This window comes from Pistacia vera, unplaced genomic scaffold, assembly GCF_008641045.1.
Source record: "Pistacia vera cultivar Batoury unplaced genomic scaffold, PisVer_v2 Contig188, whole genome shotgun sequence".
NCBI classification, from domain to species: domain Eukaryota; kingdom Viridiplantae; phylum Streptophyta; class Magnoliopsida; order Sapindales; family Anacardiaceae; genus Pistacia; species Pistacia vera.
The window spans coordinates 315,446-337,623 of record NW_022195981.1 but is presented as its reverse complement, the minus strand read 5'-3'; the positions used below and the strand labels follow the sequence as shown (position 1 = coordinate 337,623).

Sequence of the window (22,178 nt, the reverse complement as noted above, 5' to 3'; positions counted from 1 at the left end):
TTTTATATTAGTTTGTTAAATTAGATTTGCCCTTAATCTAAGACTTCTCTATGTCTTGAACTTCATGAGAATCAACGGCGGTGACATTGTTTTTGGACTAGTTAAGATGAAGTCATAGTTATTAAGAAGTAAACACCAATATATTTCAAAGAATTTTCTGCTTCTAATTTTCATAATTGATCTAATATTTAGACTATGTTTTCATCATTCTTTTACTAAAAAATAAAACAAAAGAGGCAACCCAAAATAGTACATGTATTTATATTTGTCTACTTTAGATTACCATAATATGATTGCAGCATATATATCTGAATGATAAAATATGGTAACCGCACTTATCGATATTTTTGATTTCGAAACGTCTAACAATTGAACGTATAGATACAAAATCAAATCTAAAGAAAAATAAGAGAAAAAAAATTTAAAGGTGGCACAAATTCATTGGAGGATGGTATGGATGGTGCAAATGATGTGGTAGCACAACGGTGTTCTATATTTTCTTTATCCGTGAACTCAATGGACATGGGCGTCAACCTGAGAGGGGTCTCATCCTCGTAACGATGGGGCTGAATATGATGAGCTTCATCAATCTTATCATCCTTGTCTGCAGTCTCTTGAAGCTGAGATGCAAACTCAAGACCCCAGACAACATCATTCATCGATGGCCGTCTGATTCCATCATCATGTAGACAACTTATTGCTACCTCAACAAATTTCTTCAAGCACTGAAGCGTTATCTTACCCTTCAAAGAAACATCAACAATTTGATCAACTGTTCCATTAAGATAACATTCTTTGGCCCATGCTGCTAAACTCGCTTGCTTCTTATCCCCCGTACGGAGTATAGGTGGTCTACCGCATAATACTTCAAACAGCACTACACCAAACGAGTATACATCTGATTTCTCTGTTAGCTGTTGACGTCGAAAGTACTCAGGATCCAAATATCCAAAACTGCCCTTCACCCTTGTACTTATATGAGATATAGACATGGTAGTATGTCTCATTTTGGACAATCCAAAATCAGATAACTTGGCCACCCATTTCTCATCCAACAAAATGTTTGTTGTCTTCACATCACGATGAATGATAACGTGCTTCACGCCTGTATTAAGATAATGAAGGCCGCGGGCTACACCAATGCATATCTGGAGTCGTTGATTCCACGTTAAGAGGAGGATTCTTGCTGTTATAGAGATGATCACGAAGGGTTGCACGAGACATGTAATCGTATACAAGGATCATCTCTCCATGATCGTTGCAATAGCCAATGAGAGACACCAAATGAAGGTGTCTAAGCTGAGAGAGCATTTCAATCTCGGTGTTGAATTCATTGGCTCCCTGTTGTGACCCTAGGTTCAGCAGTTTGATTGCGACTGGTGTGGACCCATCGTTAACGTAGCCTTTGTACACATTACCGAACCCTCCAACGCCAATAATGAAAACATCATCGAAGTTGTTGGTAGCCGCTTTGATATCAGATAGTGAAAAGTGGGTACAAAGATTTGACGGTAGAGATGAGCCACGTAACTTGGTTGAGTTAATCGTTGAAGAAGAAAATAGGGCCCATAATGAAGCCCCAGTACTTGAACCTGAGTCCTTGAATTTCCTTACTCGCCGGAAAATGAATAAAAATAAAAGAGAAAGGACGGCAAAGCCAGCTGCTGCACCGGCAACATGGGTATTATAGTTGTACTATCATTCTTGGATTTCTTTGATTCTGTGTTTGTCTGCGGAACTGCAGATGGGGGGATGGGGTCAGGTTTAGGTCCGGCGAGATTTCCATGATTGTCCACTTTGAAGATTTCAACGCCATTCAAGGTAGCATCAGAATAGGTACTCATCCACTTGGCTGTTGGGTGCAGAGCAACAGAGAGATTCTGCTTCTTTTCGTTTCCTTTTCCTCCGATAATCACAGCGTAGTCTTTGTATATTGGAACACCACGACCATTACCCAAAGCAATCATGTCTAATTGATTTTCGGCAGTCTCATTTGCTATGTCGACCTGAAACACTCTATCACCAACTTTTGTTATCTCTATCTGAAACTCACAAAAATGAAGCCTGACAAAATAGGTAAACCCGGAATCCACTGCAAACTCCCAAGTGAGGATATAGTTTGCATTAATTTCCTGGTCCAGTCCCATCGTCATAGCGCTTTGATAGACTTCAGCTGGAGCAGTGTAATTAGCCATCCGGCTGAAATTGAGAGGCATACTAGAGTTATAGCCTGGTCTAGCATATGTCAAGTAATCCGCGGAACTGCCAAACCAGGTTCGAAACATGCCGGTGTCGAGGTGTGGGGAGATCAGCCTGCCGCCGATATTTACTCTGTATACGGTCTCCAGGGCTGCGCTGTTTTCGATACTGTATCTGTATGTAAGATCTGTAGGCCGGTCTAGAAATTTTAATGCCTTACTGGGTGCTTCGGTGTAATAAAGATTGGTAGGCATGGATACTATTTCAATTCCGTTGACGAATGCGTATGCCTGTTGATAGTCTGGACTCGGAGTAAAGGTTATGTTTAACTTTTCACCTTCTTCCACATTGAAGCACAATTCTTTGAAAAAGGTGTCTTGGTCTATGGCAGCAGCCGTAAGTGAAGCACTGAAGTTGCTTAGGAGGGTAAAAGAACCTGCTTTAACAGCAAGTGAAGCACTGAAGTTGCTTAGGAGGGTAAAAGAACCTGCTTTAACAGAGAAGAAAGCTTTCGAGTTCTCAAATTCTGGATACGAAGTTGGATAGAAATACAAGCGGATAAACTTTTGACCGGCCGTGAGGTTGAATATATATGTGAACGGCGAATGAGAGAGTCGTGCTTGCAAGTAGCATTTCTCGGGACTGCTACTTGGATTTTTAGGTGCCGCAGAGGCTATCGAAGCGTTATATTGGGTTTCAAACAGGGGGAAGTATTGAGAGCTATTATCTCCAAACCATGTCCGTGTTTGATCTGCAGAGGGGAAGCTGTAAGACGAGCCACAAGCGAGAAGTATGTTTTCTGTTGCATTATAAGAATAAGGTGAGTTACCATGAACGCCGTAGGCAAGGTGGCAGACGAAGAAGGAGAGGTGGAATAGAGTGAGAATTGCTCGGATTTTAGCATGGAGATACTTACTGTAGGTGTTCTCCATTGTGTGTTAAGAAGATGAAGCACTGGTAATTACAGCTTAGGCAGATGAGTCAAATATAAACGCAGGAATGATTGGAGAAATTGGGCACTACCAACGAAGACTTGGAAAAGTCTTGGAAGTCTTTGGCAGATACTTTACGAAAAGTGATGGCAACTTGTTGAGTCATTTTCTCCACGAAAAATTGTTACTTATATATATATATATATATATATATTTTTTTTTTTTTGTAGAAGTTTTTTTTTTTTTATCACTGGTTTATGGGCCAGTTTACACCTACCTCAATGAATACCTTGAAACGTTGAAGTTTAAGGCTGAATAAATTACTTTTATTAGTAATTCAGATATATCAAATTGGAAAGCTCTTGAATAATACACTTATAAATCCTAATGGATCAATACCTCTTATCCTCCAACTCGTTGAAGACTATTAACAAATATTTTTAAATCTTTCTCAATATAAAAAAGCGCAAATTGGTTTCCATATTATAGTCTTCACACATACTAGAATCATTGCCATATAAAAAATTTAGTAAAAAGCCATATAAAATCTCCAGCGAGATTTTAATGTTGGAAAAGGTTTATTTTATTTAGTTTTATGAAATTTAATATTAATCATTGTTACATGATAGCTAAAATAAACCCATAAAATGATAGTCAAATAACTGTTGCAACATAGTGGGTCCCCAATCTACAATAATATGGTGATTTCATCATCTTATGCAGCCAAAATAAGTGTCGAAATCCCCGAATTTCTGTTCATACAACAACTTTGATGATGTTCATTACTGGCATTGGAGGTTTGGTACTGTGTAGAAATGCTTCGTTAACGATGGGTCCACACCAATTGCAATCAAATGGCTAAACCCAAGGTCACAACAGAGAGCCAACGAATTCAAGACCGAGAAATCAAACGTATACTTGTTTGGTATAGTCTTGTTCGAAGTATTATGTGCTAGACCATCTATACACAGTAAAGGGATAAGAACCTAGCCTTACATGTCTAGCGTGAGAGAGAGAGTGTGTTAGAAATTGTATTTGTTTCATATATATATATATAATATCTTATATATATATATATATGTGATTAGACTCCTTTATTGAACTAACTTTAGAGAGAAAATTTTATCCAAACCTGTTATATTGAAGATCAAGAAAAATGTATAATTGATGAAACTTGTTTACAGTATTATGAGATGTTTGTTTGCATCTTTTTATCCGCTCTTTGTTATAATATTATTTCCCTTCAAACTAAAGTTAGATCGGAAGCAGCAGCATGTCAAAATTCTATCGAGAGGATCACGAAAAGACAATTGATAAATAGGCATAATGAACCTGCATCTTAAACATAGTTAATGCACCTTCATTAACTCTTAAAGAGAGACATTGTATATCAACTTTTAAGAATTCTTTGGGTAATACAGATGAAATATACAGGGTAATTAACAAGATAATTAATTTTGTTCTTTTAAGTAGTTGTCGTCTAGAAAAATCTGGATTAGCTAGAAGAGTATAATACATAATGGTTGTTTTGAAAAAAATACTGAGCTGTGCAAAAAGCTTGGCAGCCCAGCTGTTAAGTTAGATATATTGGCATAATATTGTCTTCACCTGAGTCTCTTTTCTTGGACCCCCAAATATATGGTCAGAATTCAACCCTCTTCCGTTTCCCAGAGGTTAGAAATTTCAATATGCTGAATTTTCAATAACGTTAGAACTTGAGTGATTTGGCTGCAAATCACATGGACCCTCTTTCAGCATTGCTTTTATATCTCTTCTTGACTCTTTGTCTTCTACCAAGACTGTGGAGTGGGACAAAGCTGGGCAGGCCGCCCCGCTGTAATTGAATTTATTTAGAGATTCACGATTGGCTGACGGTAGAGATGAGCCACGTGACAATGGGTATTATAGTTGTACTATCATTCTGGATTTCTTTGATTCTGTGTTTGTCTGCGCAACTGAGATGGGGGGATGGGTCAGGATTAGGTCCGCGAGATTTCCATGATTGTCATTTGAAGATTTCAACGCCATTCAAGTTAGCATCAGAGTAGGTACTCATCCACTTGGCTGTTGGGTGCAGAGCAACAGAGAGATTCTGCTTCTTTCATTTCCTTTTCCTCTGGATACACAGCGTGTCTTTTGAACACACTACCATTACCCAAAGCAATTATGTCTAAATGATTTTCGGCAGTCTCATTTGCTATGTCGACCTGAAACACTCTATCACCAACTTTTGTTATCTCTATCTGAAACTCACAAAAATGAAGCCTGACAAAATAGGTAAACGCGGAATCCACTGGAAACTCCCAAGTGAGGATATAGTTTGCATTAATTTCCTGGTCCAGTCCCATCGTCATAGCACTTTGATAGACTTCAGCTGGAGCAGTGTAATTAGCCATCCGGCTGAATTTGAGAGGCATACTATAGTTAGAGCGAAGATAGCCTGGTTTAGCATATTTCAAGTAATCCCCGCAACTGCCAAAGCAGGTTCGAAACATGCCGGTGTCGAGGTGTGGCGAGATACAGCTGCCGCCGATATTTACTCTGTATACGGTCTCCAGGGCTGTGCTGTTGTCGATACTGTATATAGGATTTGTGGGCTGGTCTGGAAATTTTAATGCCCTACTAGGTGCTTCGGTGTAAAAAAGATTGGTAGGCATGGATACTATTTAAATTCCGTTGACGAATGCGCATGCCTGTTGATAGTCTGGACTCGGAGTAAAGGTTATGTTTAACTTTTCACCTTCTTCCACATTGAGGCAGAATTCTTTGAAAAAGGTGTCTTGGCCTATGGCAGCAGCCGTAAATGAAGCACTGAAGTTGCTTAAGAGGGTAAAAGAACCTGCTTTAACAGAGAAGAAAGCTTTCGAGTTCTCAAATTCTGGATAGAAATACAAGCGGATGAACTTTTGACCGGCCGTGAGATTAAATATGTATGTGAATGGCGTATAAGAAAGTCGTGCTTTCATGAAGTAGTTCTCGGGACTGCTCCTGGGTTGTTGAGGTGCTGTGGAGGCTATCGAAGCGTTGTTTTTGGGCTCAAACTGGGGGGAGTGCTGAGAGCTATTATCTCCGAGCCATGTCCGGGTTTGATCCTCAGAGACAAAGCTGCCAGACGAGCTACAAGCCAGAAGTATGTTTTCTTGTGGATGGTAAGGATAAGGTAAATCAGCAGAGACGCCGTAGGCAAGGTGCCAGACGACGAAGGAGAGATGGAATATAGTGAGAAGTGCACAGATTTTGGCGTGGAGATACTTACTCCAAGTGTTCTCCATTTTGTGTCGTGAAGATGAAGAACTGGTAACTACAGCTTAAATAATTCAAAATCCACCTAAGTTATGTTAATTAGCGTTTATCGGAGGAATCAAACAAAAATAGAAAATACATTCCACTATCAACTTGTGTGGGATTAACAAGAAGCAGATGGAGATTGATGTTTGTCAAAGATAAAGACCAACATATATCTCGAGGGTGTGGCCTAAAGATAAAGACCAAAGGGAGCCTTGTTTCAGCTATCTAGGTTCCTTTAGGAAGAGTTGAAAGTTCGGACTGTACACTACCATAAATCTTTGAAAGATCTACAATATTGCTGATCATCAAACCTCTTGCGTTTATACAGGATATATAGTCAGTAAACCCCAAATCATTTTGTACTTTAATTTAATATTTATAATTATTGTGTACTATCATAAATATTCTCATAAGTTGTTAAATTTTATTATAAAGAGGTCAGTGGTAATTTTATTAGTCTTAGGCATGAATTGAAACTGGATTGTGGAGAACCGCTACTTGACATGACATATCTTATACCAAGTGTTAAAGTCATTAACAACACTATTATCTATCTCAATTTCAACGCTATACCATCATCGAAAAAGAGAGATACCCTGTTTATAATTGAATCTAGAAGCAGGCCCAACAACTCCAGAATTAGAATTGATATGATGGATGTTGTTGGGCCTATTTTAGACCATATTTATTATCCTTAAATATATTTTGTTAGTTATCTAATTTAATTTAATTATATGTTTATTTTTGTTTTTGGTGAATTAATTTGGAAGCATGGAGAAAAGTCTTTTAATTCAAGTCTTTAATATCCAAGGAGAGATTAAAGCCCAAAGAGGAGAAGGACAGAGGAATAAAATAAAGGGGGTAATATGTAATTTTACTTAGCTTTATAAGCGACCACAGCGTGAAAGTAAGTTTAATTAATTGTGTGGGCCGTAGGGCTGGAAAATAAAAAATAAAAACCGAACCGAAGGCTAAACCAAAAAATCGAATTTTTCCACCCTTAGTGTGGCCCAAGTTGTTATATGGATGGAATATGGAATTGCTTCCTAAGCCTTTTTTTTTTTTTTTTTTTACCAGGGTTATTCGGGTCAGCTTACTGACATCTCAACTAATTTTTCGAGATTTTGGAATTATCGACCAGGTAAGAGTTGTAGTAGCTATCCCTATTAGCAACCGATGAGAGACTCAAACTCAAAACCTCTTAAGTAATATGCTCAAAAGTCTCTGTCGAATCACTCGACCACCTAAAGGTAGNCGGCTGAATTTGAGAGGCATACTATAGTTAGAGCGAAGATAGCCTGGTTTAGCATATGTCAAGTAATCCCCGCAACTGCCAAACCAGGTTCGAAACATGCCGGTGTCGAGGTGTGGCGAGATACAGCTGCCGCCAATATTTACTCTGTATACGGTCTCCAGGGCTGTGCTGTTGTCGATACTGTATACAGGATTTGTGGGCTGGTCTGGAAATTTAAATGCCCTACTGGGTGCTTCGGTGTAATAAAGATTGGTAGGCATGGATACTATTTAAATTCCGTTGACGAATGCGTATGCCTGTTGATAGTCTGGACTCGGAGTAAAGGTTATGTTTAACTTTTCACCTTCTTCCACATTGAGGCAGAATTCTTTGAAAAAGGTGTCTTGGCCTATGGCAGCAGCCGTAAGTGAAGCACTGAAGTTGCTTAAGAGGGTAAAAGAACCTGCTTTAACAGAGAAGAAAGCTTTCGAGTTCTCAAATTCTGGATAGAAATACAAGCGGATGAACTTTTGACCGGCCGTGAGATTAAATATGTATGTGAATGGCGAATAAGAAAGTCGTGCTTTCATGAAGTAGTTCTCGGGATTGCTCCTGGGTTGTTGAGGTGCTGTGGAGGCTATCGAAGCGTTGTTTTGGGGCTCAAACTGGGGGAAGTGCTGAGAGCTATTATCTCCGAGCCATGTCCGGGTTTGATCCTCAGAGACAAAGCTGCCAGACGAGTTACAAGCCAGAAGTATGTTTTCTTGTGGATGGTAAGGATAAGGTAAATCAGCAGAGACGCCGTAGGCAAGGTGCCAGACGACGAAGGAGAGATGGAATATAGTGAGAAGTGCACAGATTTTGGCGTGGAGATACTTTCTCCAAGTGTTCTCCATTTTGTGTCGTGAAGATGAAGAACTGGTAACTACAGCTTATATAATTCAAAATCCACCAAGTTATGTTAATTAGCGTTTATTGGAGGAATCAAACAAAAATAGAAAATACATTCCACTATCAACTTGTGTGGGATTAACAAGAAGCAGATGGAGATTGATGTTTGTCAAAGATAAAGACCAATATATATCTCGAGGGTGTGGCCTAAAGATAAAGACCAAAGGGAGCCTTGTTTCAGCTATCTAGGTTCCTTTAGGAAGAGTTGAAAGTTCGGACTGTACACTACCATAAATCTTTGAAAGATCTACAATATTGCTGATCATCAAACCTCTTGCGTTTATACAGGATATATAGTCAGTAAACCCCAAATCATTATGTACTTTAATTTAATATTTATAATTATTGTGTACTATCATAAATATTCTCATAAGTTGTTAAATTTTATTATCAAGAGGTCAGTGGTAATTTTATTAGTCTTAGGCATGAATTGAAACTGGATTGTGGAGAACCGCTACTTGACATGACATATCTTATACCAAGTGTTAAAGTCATTAACAACACTATTATCTATCTCAATTTCAACGCTATACCATCATCGAAAAAGAGAGATACCCTGTTTATAATTGAATCTAGAAGCAGGCCCAACAACTCCAGAATTAGAATTGATATGATGGATGTTGTTGGGCCTATTTTAGACCATATTTATTATCCTTAAATATATTTTGTTAGTTATCTAATTTAATTTAATTATATGTTTATTTTTGTTTTTGGTGAATAAATTTGGAAGCATGGAGAAAAGTCTTTTAATTCAGGTCTTTAATATCCAAGGAGAGATTAAAGCCCAAAGAGCAGATGGAGAAGGGAAAAAAATAAAGGGGTAACAGTAATTTTACTTAGCTTTTTATGCGACCATAGCATGAAAGTAAGGTTAATTAATGGTGTGGGCTAGGGCTGGGAAAAAAAAAAAAAAAAAAACCGAAAACCAAACCGAACCCAAAACTAAACCGAAAAATTGAATTTTTCCACCCGTAGTGTGGCCCAAGTTGTTATTTGGATGGAATATGGAACTGCTTCCTAAGCCTTTTTTATTTTTTATTTTTTTATTTTTTGACCTGGGTAATTCGGGTCAACTTACGGGCATCTCAATTAATCTTTCAGGACTTTGAAATTACTAATTGGATAAGAGTTTTAGTGGCTATCCCTATTAGCAATCGATGAAAAACTCGAACTCAAGACCTCTTGAGTAATACATTTAAAAGTCTCTATCAAATCATTCGACCACTTAGAGGTAGTTTATTAAGCTAAATTTACTTAGAAGCCAAGTTTTATAAAGGAAAAGACTAGGAATAAAAAGTTAGCCGCCAAAATATCTGAAGCAAGATGTATGACACACCTTTGAAACTGCAAAATTAAAATAGTCTCTTCAACATTTTGAGTTTAATTCAATGCTGATGATGACTAGTTATCTTCTTTTTGTAATTTAGCATTTTGTGTTTACGCCTTCTGTTCGGGCATGTATACTTATCTTATCTCTATCCCTTCCATAAAAGTCGTGATATCAAGAGTCCATAAAAGGTGTCATCTAATGCCGAGATTTTCTTATTAATGTTTCGAGTCTTTCAATTTATCTTCCAAAAACCTTGAATGTTTCTAAGCTGGATTATATATGTATAATTTTAGTATTAATTATACTAAATTATCCCTATACTAAATATTTAATTACAAGATTACCCTACATATATATACTCATTTTTCTCAAACCTTACATAGATGGATGGATGCACTTTGTGGAAAGTTATTTATATATTTGGTAAGTATTCAAAAATAAATTAATATTTAAAAATTGGTTCTATAAAAAAAAAATTGAAATTTATTAATATTTAAAAATTGAAATTATAAAAATAGGCGGGTTTGGGCTGAACCTGAGGTTACAACAAGCCAGTCAGGCCGGGCTTGGGTTTTATCTGTCATACCTGTGAAGGGTCCAGGTAGGACTTGGGCTTTTGTCATGAGGTCGGACTTGAGTCTAGGTCAAAAGGTACCTGGTCTCGGCTCAGGCCATTGCCATCACTAAAATTGTAGCACTGTACGTAGCACAAGTTGTTTATGAAAGGAAGTGGGGTTATTAATCATACATACTAGTATTGGAAGCTGGGTTCTTCTGTTTTAACTATCAATAACACTATAGACACCAAAATTTTTGCACCGAATTTTTGTACCGGCCGACGTGGAACGCGTTCTCCCATTTCTTTATAATTTTTTTCTAGTGAACGGCCATCCATCAAATTTGGACGGCCGTTCACTCACATGGACGCCCGTCCATCAAATATGGACGAGCGTCCATATGCGAGGGACGGCCGTCCATATAATATGGACGCCCGTCCCTATTAAAATAAAATAAAAAAGTTTGTAAAAGTTCAGGGACGGCCGTCCATCCATTTTGGACGGGCGTCCACAAATATGGATGGGCGTCCATATGCGAGGGACGGCCGTCCATATAATATGGACGCCCGTCCCTATTAAAATAAAATAAAAAAATTTGTAAAAGCTTAGGGACAGCCGTCCATTAATTTTGGACGGGCGTCCACAAATAATGGACGCCCGTCCTTCACCCAAATATAAAAAAAAAAAATTTCCATGGAGACGCCCGTCCACCAATTGTGGATGGCCGTCCCTTAATTTTGGACGGGCGTCCGTAATTTTTGGACGCCCGTCCAAAATTAATTCTTAAAAAAAATATTTTTTAAACACTGGACGGTCGTCCCTAACTTGTGGACGGCCGTCCATTAATTGTGGACGGGCGTCCATACTGAATGGACGCTCGTCCATTAATTATGGACGGTCGTCCATAAGGGTTGGACGGCCGTCCCTTTTGTAAAGGACGGCCGTCCAACCTGTATGGACGCCCGTCCCTTTTGTAAAGGACGGCCGTCCAACCTGTATGGACGCCCGTCCATAATGTTATTAAAAATTTTTTAAAAAAAAAATTTTCGCGTTTTAGTAATAAATTGTTTTTTTGTTTATATTAGCTTCTCCAATACGTTTCTCTAATTACAAGAGCTAAAGCGAAAGAAAACCGGCGCCAAAATTCGTCGTCCCTTTTGCTTCATCGTTGCCGTCTGTTCCTCGTCTCAGCGTCTGCATTCCTCAGCCATTTCTTCCCGCAACAAACGTTTTCTCCTCATTTTCCAGGTACCGTGTGAATAACGAAAGCTATCATCTGTTCATTTCATCAAACTTCATTTCATCAAACCATGCTAATTTTTTTACAGTCGAAAGAGAGATACAGAAAGGGAGATTACAGAGATTTGTTCAGGAGATTAGAGAGATTTGTGCAGGTTAATAACGATTTTTATATAATTTATACATATATTTATTTTTTTACCGTGACCATTTTTTATATAACTTATCCATTTTTTTAGTTTTGTATTATATTTTGGATTGAATATAGTTACAAATAAAAACACTTATACAGAAAATTGTTGCTGATTGTTATGAATCAGATTAAAAATATGGATGAGTCCAGTTTGCCTCAGAATATGGAAGAGTCCAGTTTGCCTCAGAATATGGAAGAGTCCAGTTTGCCTCATTTCAATGATATTGAGGTAAATTTATTGTATCTATTATTATTTATTTGATGTGTTGTATTAGTACATTCTAATTTTATGTATTTATAAACTATTAAATCAGGAAAATGAACGTGTGAATTAGAAGATATGGGATGTCAGAGGAAGTAGAGCCTCATATTGGAATGATTTTTGATTCATTGATAGTCTGGTGAAGTATTACAAACGGTATGGTACAAAATAGGATTTGAAGCAATGATACGTACGTCAAAGAAAGGCGAAGATGGAGAGATGAGATATGTGACAGTGGCATGTTCTTGTTCTGGAAAGGAGAGATGTAAGTCCAGAAATACCTTGAAAAAATAACCTGTTGCCAAAACAGATTGTAAGAGTCGATTAGTGCAGCTTTGAATGGTGAATGCAAATGGAAAATTAAATTAGTTGTACTTGAACATAACCATGATCTACAAGTCCGACAAAAGAAGATATTTCAAGGTTAACTGAACGATACAACCTTATGTGAAAGGCGACTTGAAGTTAATGATGTGGCTGGGATTAGACCGTGTAAGAATTTTCAGTCTGTTCAGTTGAGGTAGGAGTGTAAAGAATTTGAAGTTTCTAGAAAGATTGTAGGAACTACATTGAAAAGTGAGAAAGTTATGACTTGGTTTGAGATGCTTCGCCAGTACTTGAGTATTTTAGGAAAATGCAAAAGAGAATTCAAATTTCTGGTACATGATTGATGTAGATGAAGAGAGTCGATTACAGAATGTGTTTGGTTGATGCTAGATGTAGGGGTGCATATAAAGAATTCGGTGTGTTATCACCTTCGACACAACGTATCTGACGAACAAGTATGACATGCCATTTGCTGCTTTTGTGGGGGTTGATCATCATGGACATTCAACGTTGTTAGGTTGTGGGTTAATTTCTCATGAGGACACTGAGACATGTATGGCTATTTCGTTCTTGGCTTGAATGCATGGATGTCGCTCCTAATGGAATAATCACTGATCAAGATAAGGCCATGCAAAATGCAATTGAGATTGTTCCCTGGTACAAGACATAGGTGATGTTTGTGGCATATAATGAAGAAACTACCTGAAAAGTTAAAGAGGTATAAGGAATATGAAACTATCAAGTTTAAGTTGCAAAATGTTGTGTATGATTCCTTTACGCTTGAAGAGTTCGAAGAGCGGTGGAACCAATTTGTTGATGTGCACAACCTTCACGATAATGCATGGTTAGTGGATTGTACAAAGAAAGATTACGATGTGCCTCATTTCTTAAAGATACTTTTGGCAGGTATGTCTACTACTCAACGTACTGAAAGTATGCATGCATTTTTTGATGGGTATGTCAATTCCAACACACTTTGAAACAATTTGTGGAACAATATGATAATGCATTGCGAGCTAAAGTGGAAAAAGAAAGGGAGGCTGATTTTAGATCTTTTAAATCTTGGATACCATACATACAATTACCCTATTGAGAAACAATTTCAAAGTGCATACACAACTGCAAAGTTTAAAGAGCTTCAGGTGAGATTGCCGAGAGATTTATTGTGAGTTATCTTTTCTGAAAAAAGTGATTCACGCGAGGAGTTTCAAGTTGGGAAGATGTTTGGTTTGGAGTAATAGTCGCCGTGTTCCTCATGTAGTATACTTTGATGAAAGTTCTATGTGATATTCATTGTACTTGTCATTTGTTTAAGTTCAGGGGGATTTTATGCAGACATGCCATATGGTGTTGATTCATAAAAGGTTTTCACACGTTCTGAAAAGTACATTTTACGGCTTTGGAGGAAGAATGTGAACGATGTCATACGAAAATTAGGTAGTTATAATAGGTGGAGCACCAACATTGAAGACAATATTTTGATAAGTTTGTCTAATTTAATGCTGATAGTAGCGGATCTGGCATCAACAATGAGGAAGATTATAATATATGACGGAGTTTATGATTGACATGAGGAAACATTTGGAGCAAAAGGAAAGTGAGGGAGGGTTGGTACAACAGTGAACATCTCTTCTAGAACCGGTTTGACTAGTCATGATGGGGACAGTCCTCCTAAAGAGGGAATACCCTAATCATTAGTCCACAGCAGCTCGTAGCAAGGTCATCCTCCATGTAGAAGAAAGCATCGAAGATTGAAGAAATTGTACGTAGGGTTAAAAAGAAAAAATTACAAAAACAAGAATTGGTATGACTTTACATTATTTCATTAATTTTTTTGAAACATTATTTACTTATTTAAGTTTAGAATAATATCGACTTGATTATTATGTGTTATGATACTTTTTAGGAAAAGGATCATCGGTACATGACAACAGGAACAGTTTCTTTCAAGTACTTCCGTGGCCGATGCGAAACTCAGTGTTGTCAATGATGTTGTTACTACACAAGTATGTGTTATATATCTTGTATAACTGTAATTGCCTTAAGTTTTCTATACCGTGTGCTAAATTGTGGTTGTTAAACAATGACAGATCACTGGTCCGGTTCAAATCTTGCAGGACAAAGTAGTTTCTATACTGGACAGGAGTTTGTAAATGATGACCATGTCTCGCTGGGAGATGTTTGATATTTTTGCCAAGTTGAAGCATATAGAATTGTATTTGGTATAAATTTTTAATGCTTGGTTAATTTCTACCGAATGCAGTTGAGTTGTATGCTTATACATTTTTTTTATTTTTTGTATTTTCATCATTGATTGTGTAGGATAGTGAATTCATGATAATGATGTTAATGTATGGCATTTTGGAATGCATTTCTTTTCAGATTTGAATTTTTATGTTTTTGGGTATGTCTAGTATTACATATACATTACATTGAAAAGAGTTGTAGACATATGTATAAACAAAAGACAAATCTTTATTAAACAAAGACATCTTTATTATAAACAAACTACAATCTTTATTAACACATCCGCTCAAATCAATCTTATTTATAAACAAAAGGGAAAAATTCTATCCAGGGTGCAGGGGGTGGAGGTTGACTAGAGGATGAGGAGGCTGTTGGAAGTTTTTCATCATGTGAAAATCTCTGTCATGTGGTCTCCATGATGTCACCTGTTTCTTCAATTCTTGATGCAAAGTGTGTTGAAATCACTTTGCGTTCTTGCATTTGCCTCTCAGTTCGTGAAAAACGCTCTTCTTGAAACTTTTCCATCCGCTCAAATCTGCTTTCTATTTCCTGTAAGTATGAGAACCCATATCTTCTACATTCTCAGATGTCCAGGTTCAGTACCTATTCTTCTTCTTTTGCGCACATAAACTTGTCCTTCAATAACCCTTTCTTGAATACTAACACCTTCTTGAACCGTTGCATCTCCCTCGATTTCATCCCTATAAGATACCATTGTCCTGCCACATTCTTTTTAATCAAACCCATTCTATTCAATGTCACATCCCCTAACACATTACTTGTAGAAAACGTAATCTATTTTTTGCATCATCGGGGTGACTCAAATATTCAATTTCTCACATATTAATAACCAGCATCCCCCAATATATTTCTTCTTTCTCTCAGGGATCTCTCCCACTTCTTAATCAATACCTTTGCTGAATTAACTTGCCTCCCTGCTACTGTTGCTTCCATGAACATAAATTCTTAACCGTCACATTTCCATTTGTCTCTTTCCTACCATTAAATGTGAAAGTCAAGTATCTGTGAAATCTCTCATACCAGGATTCTGTAACTTTGTAGATTTACACCTAGTGGATGGTAATCCCTATTTCGGAAACATCAATCCAAGCTTGTTTGGAATCCCAGTTCAGGTACGTTTTCCAAACCTTCACAATCAAATCCTATCCAGGTTGCTAATCTTGGGGTGTCACTCACAAATTCTGATTCTTTAATTTAAAGACATTGTAAACACCTGAAACTCATCACTGTCTGTCTCTACAACTTCCAAACTACCAAAAAACTCATATATCAAATGCCTATATCCATCATATCTCAACTGACTAAACGGTCCCATTTCAAATGATTAATCCAACCATTGATTTCATCACCTAAACCTAAACTTGTTAGAAGTCCTAAATCCAAACTTCTTCCAAGGCAAATATCTCTTTTCGACATTCCTCGTATTGTTTTTTATGTCCCAGTCTCGAAATTGAAGTGTAGATGAGGATGTGCCTTCCTGAGGAACGGTTGTATTTTTTGCCCTCACCATTTTCTGCTTTCTTCTAAAACCTGTATACATTAAAAAATCGTCATCATATCTGCCAAAAACACATAGCCAAAATAAACTTGTTGTTCAATAAAATCCTGTGATGAATGCCAGAAAGCTTACTACTGGAAATGAAAGTATTGTTTGTCTTCTGGATTGATGAATAGTCGTAAAATTATGTACAACATTCTAAAAAATATGTTTTCTTGGTTCTCTGAACAGGATTATGTGAAAACATACAACGGGATGAATCTTAATTATTCATAACAATCACAACACAGTTTGCTTCTGAATTATCCATTTTATTAGCTCCGACAGTTATTCTGTGTGCAAATAGATAAGGATTGAATACAATATATTCATCTTTTACAATTTGGCTGCTGATTTTTTTTTTGTTAAGTTGAATAGTACCTTAAGAGATGTCAAACACACAGCTCAAATATTGAAGCTAACATGCAGTTTCAACTAGTCATCAATTTTTCAACTATTCATCATTTTCATGTAGATCAATGAGCTGTGTAGTCAAGGGAAATTCAAGGGGATGCAATGCGCATTTTTGAGGAAACAAAACAAAAGGGTATCCCTATAAACAAATCAACACTCCATGAATTTAATGGATGGACTAATCAAAAAGCAAAAAGCGAAACAAAAGCTGACGATAGTAGCTAATCTCTCTTGGCATCAAATGAGAGCATTTTGACATAGATCCTAATACTGGGAATTCCTGTGGCTTCGGTTTCATAAGTTATGATTCTTTTGAGGCATCTGATGCAGCTATTGAGGTATGTCCCTTGCAAAAACCTAATACAATCACCAATTTTTTCCTGAGGAAAATCCGACATTCAATGGTTTAAGAGCTAGACTCTAGATGAAGCTTTGGTTGTGTTTATTTTAGTTATAATTGTTGAAATTAAGTACGGTCTCTTGAGCTTGGTGGTAATTCCAACTCAGAATAGTACCGCAATATTAGTACTGATACAATTATTTTACTTGATGTTTCTTGTTTGTAGTCTAGGCTTTGGAGACAACACTCCATGAACATTTATGACTCGTTTTTGGTCTATTTTGTTCAATGTTGATTTCATTCTAATTGATTCTTATATTGTCAATAGGCAATGAATGGTCAGTACCTTTGTAACAGCAATTACTGTCTCATGCTTATAAGAAAGACACTAAAGGAGAGCGCCATGGTACCCCAGCTGGTGAGGCTTCTTGCTCATTGGCTGCCACTTTTATGTGTTTTTTTTCTCTTTATGCACTTACCAGTTGCTTACTTAGATAGGATGAGAATTTGAGGGGTCCTGAAATTCTGAGTTGTGAATTGTGTGGAGGGCCCGGGACTTGCATGATCACCTGTTTTTTAGATACCATTTTTCTAATGTCTTATGGCTTGCTGCTCAAACCAAGGGACATTTTCTTATTCGAACTAGGACTAGGATAATCTGTTTTTGCGGTGTGCAAACCTCTTTAAAGGGAAGAATATAAGGGCTGTTATAAGGAGACTAATCTTTGGGGCTGTGATCTATTTTATTTGGCAGGAGAGAAACTATAGATTGTTCAAGGGTATTCATAGGATTCGGGAGGATGTGAGAATATCATCTTTTATTTGGCAGGAGAGAAACCAGAACTCACATATATACATCCACCAATAATCAAGCAAACATTCTCTGTACAACTTAAAAACAAAACCCAAAACACCATACTCAATTAATCCTTCAGGTTGACCTGACAAATTAACCATTCTCACCAATGTACATTATCTTACTGATTATTTTCATAGAAAGGAAATGAGAAATCAACAACATTGAAGCACGGATACTGGAAGTCTATGGCTTGTTTCCATATTGTGTATTCTTATCCTTGTTTTCGAATCAAATGTGTCTAAATTGTGCCTAAAATCAATTTATACATAGCCTAAAACCAATTTTCATTCACGGTAGTTTACACAAAACCATTTTTTTGAAATAAACTCCATTTATCTTTATCAATGGCAGAACACTTCTATTCATAATCACACAAACCATCCCACCAAATTGACTGGATTTTCTCATCAACTCAACTCCATTCAACACATTCATCCAACCAAAAACAAAATTTCAAAAAAAAACTTGAAAAAGGAAAGTGTTTAATTACCAAGACGAAGAAGAAGTGCAGAGAGTCTAGAAGAAAACACCGCGAAGATGAAGAAGACGCAGATGGAAGACGAAGAAGATGGTAATGGCTGCCTGGGTGTTAAAAATTTGAAACTTCCCCACAATGTTTTAACCTAAAACGTGAAATTTTTTTTTTTGTTATTTTTAATAACATTATGGACGGGCGTCCATAAGTAATGGACGCCCGTCCATAAGGGTTGGACGCCGTCCTAATGAATGGACGGGCGTCCATTAAGTATGGACGCCCATCCACAATTAATGGACGCCGTCCACAAGTTAGGGACGACTGTCCATGTTTAAAAAATATTTTTTAAGAATTATTTGGATGGGCGTCCGAATTTTTTTTTTTTTCATATTTTTGGGTGAAGGACAGGCGTCCATTATTTGTGGATGCCCGTCCAAAATTAATGGACGGCCGTCCATAATGGATGGACGGCCGTCCCTAAGCTTTTACAAATTTTTTTATTTTATTTTAAGAGGGACGGGCGTCCATATTATATGGACGGCCGTCCCTCGTATATGGACGGCGTCCATATTTGTGGACGGGCGTCCAAAATGGATGGACGGCCGTCCCTAAACTTTTACAAACTTTTTTATTTTATTTTAATAGGGACGGGCGTCCATATTATATGGACGGCTGTCCCTCGCATATGGACGCCCGTCCAAAATTAACGAACAGCTGTCCATAATAGATGGACAACCGTCCCTAAACTTTTACAAACTTTTTTATTTTATTTTAATAGGGACGGGCGTCCATATTATATGGACGGCTGTCCCTCGCATATGGATGCCCGTCCATATTTGATGGACGGGCGTCCATGTGAGTGAACGGTCGTCCAAATTTGATAGACGGCCGTTCACTAGAAAAAAATTATAAAGAAATGGGAGAACGCATTCCATGTCGGCCAGTACAAAAATTCGGTGCAAAAATTTTGGTGCCCGTAGTGTTATTGTTTAACTATTAACTGATGCTTCTTCAAAGACTTCTTCGTCCCTATTCTACTCATTTCACAAGAGAGAGAGAGAGAGAGGCACCGTACTTCTTGTTTTTAAGGGAGAAAGAGATGGGAGAGAAACTTTTAGGGTTCTGTAACCCCTCTTTTTCTTCTTTCTAAAGTCTGAATAAGTAACTAGAAGCAGTAGTGGTGGGCATCCCAAGAGTGAATAGTAGAAAAAGTTTCACACACCATTAAGATCGACTGAGCCAAAGCAAAGAAAAGGGAACTGATGCGCTTATTCCTCGCAATGCAAAAGACTATTACAAATTAAAAAACAATGACTTCGATTCTTCGAATATATGATAAAGGAGAAATACATGATGGAATTAAAATCCTGGTTGTGATGGCAAAGATCTCCTAGTTGTTATTACATGTTTTATTTTCCTTAACAATGATCTATCATCACTTGTGGCCAGTTCCTATGCCTTGATCCATTCAATGAATTTGTTCAAACACTTGTTCGACTGACCACCTTCTCTGACAGTTTCTATGGCAGTTTTCTTGAGTGCTCTTTCGTTAAATTTTTCATCACCAACCACTTGATCTATCTTACTTTTAATTTCTTTTAGTGTAATGATTCCAATTTCGTCTCTTTTAAACCGCAATCCCACCTTCCAAACATCACAAATGTAGCTCTCATTGATGAACTGGTCAGCAAAATATGGCCAACATAAGAAAGGAAGCCCATTGCTTAAACCTTCCATGGTTGCATTCCAACCGCAATGGCTAAAGAAGCAGGCAATGGAAGGGTGATTCAAAACCTTCTGTTGCGGAGCCCAACCCACCATTTTCCCACGGTTGGCTACCCTTCCTTCAAACCCATCTGGGAAGGCTTCATTGGCACCATCAGTAATGTCTGGCCTAACAACCCAAAGGAATGGCTTGTTGGAGAGTTCTAGCTCCTAGTGCCAGCTCTTGGAATTGGATCTTGTCTATAACTGTGAAGCTGCCAAATGCAACGTAAATGACTGAGTTAGGCTGTTGTTGATCAAGTCATTCCAAGCATGCTGAGTCTTCTTGCCAGAAGTGTCCTTTTGAATTTCCTTGTCGGTTGCTCGCCAAAAGAGGTCCTATTGGAAGCATATTTGGAACCAAGTTGAACGCTCCAGGTTCAAGGTCATAGGCTGAGCTGCCAATAAGGGTATCTGCCACTTTTACAGCTTCTGTGTTCTTGCTTATACGGTCAAAGAGTATCTTTTGGGCTAAGCCGCCACCAATGTTTGCCCAAATAAAGTTTTTACTGTCGATTTCAGGCGTGTTGGGTGCAAACTGAATCATTCGTTTCTTGAACGGAGTCCCTGGAAACAAATTGTACACAACAAAGACAGTGATTCAGTGACTTTTTAACTTGCAGAAAGTTTACAGAGGAAGATAGAAAAGAGAAAAAACAAGTGAGAGCGTGTTACCATTACTGTCAATGATTCCATCATCAATCATCTTTGGAATATTGTAGAAGAAGGCCAGAGTAGCGACTCCTGCAGGCCAAAAGGCAGCCTTTTTAATTTTCATCTTCTCTGCAACTTCAAGAGCAAATCCAACACTCCCATCAACCATCACAAAAACAAGCTTATCTTCTTCCACTCTGGTGATCTCTTCAATGAGCTACTCCAGCGTCCCCGGCATCACCTTCGGCATTGCTGCACATAGCTTCCCTATATCATTTCTATCCTCCCCGGCTTCCATTCCATCTGGAATCGACAACAGACGGTTTCCATCCCCAATAGAATTTTCCGGTAATGCGTTGATGACCCGGTTGTGAGTATGATCTGAGTTGACAAATGTGACTCTGAAGCCATGCTTAACTAAGCATAATGAAAGCTCCAGTAAAGGAATTACATGGCCTTGTGCAGGAAAAGGAATAACTAGAATATGTGGAGGACTCATTTTAGTTTTCAGTTTCCTATATGTTCCTACGGACATCTAAAACTCACCAAGTTATGTTAATTGGATGTGTATATGGAGGATTTTCAAAATTTGAGCGACCCAGAGATCGAGATTATTTCCATGGAAGTGGAAGACTTTGAATGCTGACTTCTACAAGTGGAGTACTGGACTGAGTTTTCTATGCTAGTCTGCTAGCTAATGTCTTACCTGTATGAAAATCAGTGGTGGTCACTAGTTGAGATAAAGGCCCTGGAATTTAAGTGGTCGACATAAGTTCAAATAGACCCTGGCATAAAAAGTAGTGATCTCTGTACTAGAATCTCAGCTAATAGTGACGAACCTACAACTGGAAGCACTCTTCATTTGTATGTTTGAAAGAGCGGTCAATTAGTGAAAGAAGAAATTAATTAGCGTTAACAAAAATAGAATATACATTCCACTATCAACTTGTGTGGGATCAACAAAAAGCAGATGGTGATTGATGTTTGTCAAAGATAAAGACCAATATATATCTCGAGGGTGTGGCCTAAAGATAAAGACCAAAGGGAACCATTTTTTTTTTTTTCCATTGTCAGTTTGTTGGAATATGGTGAGACTTGAGAGGGAGACTAAACGAGTATTAAAGTGATTAATACCTTACTTCGATTAATTGGTTGATCATTGAAAGATCGAACCATTTATTATCCACTATTATTTTGGATAAAATGAAGAGTTATGGAAGAATCATTTTACAGGAAATAGTTGAGAAATACCCCCAAGGCTATCATTTGACCCTCACTTTTATTGTGTATGACCTTTTGCTGATCCTGATCATCAAACCTCTTGCGTTTATACAGGATGTATAGTCAATAAACAC

The 22,178-nt window shown here is 37.7% G+C and overlaps 1 protein-coding gene and 1 pseudogene across 1 annotated transcript; both read right to left on the bottom strand.

Moving 5' to 3' along the window:
* Positions 1-288: 288 nt before the first annotated feature.
* On the bottom strand, positions 289-3,174 carry LOC116127019 (receptor-like protein kinase FERONIA). Its single transcript, XM_031412685.1, is given in 4 exon segments — positions 289-1,172; positions 1,174-1,683; positions 1,686-2,635; positions 2,687-3,174. Coding segments are annotated over 4 exon segments (2,682 nt in total). The 5' UTR covers positions 3,132-3,174; the 3' UTR covers positions 289-395.
* Positions 3,175-19,701: 16,527 nt separating this feature from the next.
* On the bottom strand, positions 19,702-21,372 carry LOC116127048 (annotated as a pseudogene).
* Between the last annotated feature and the right edge of the window lie 806 nt (positions 21,373-22,178).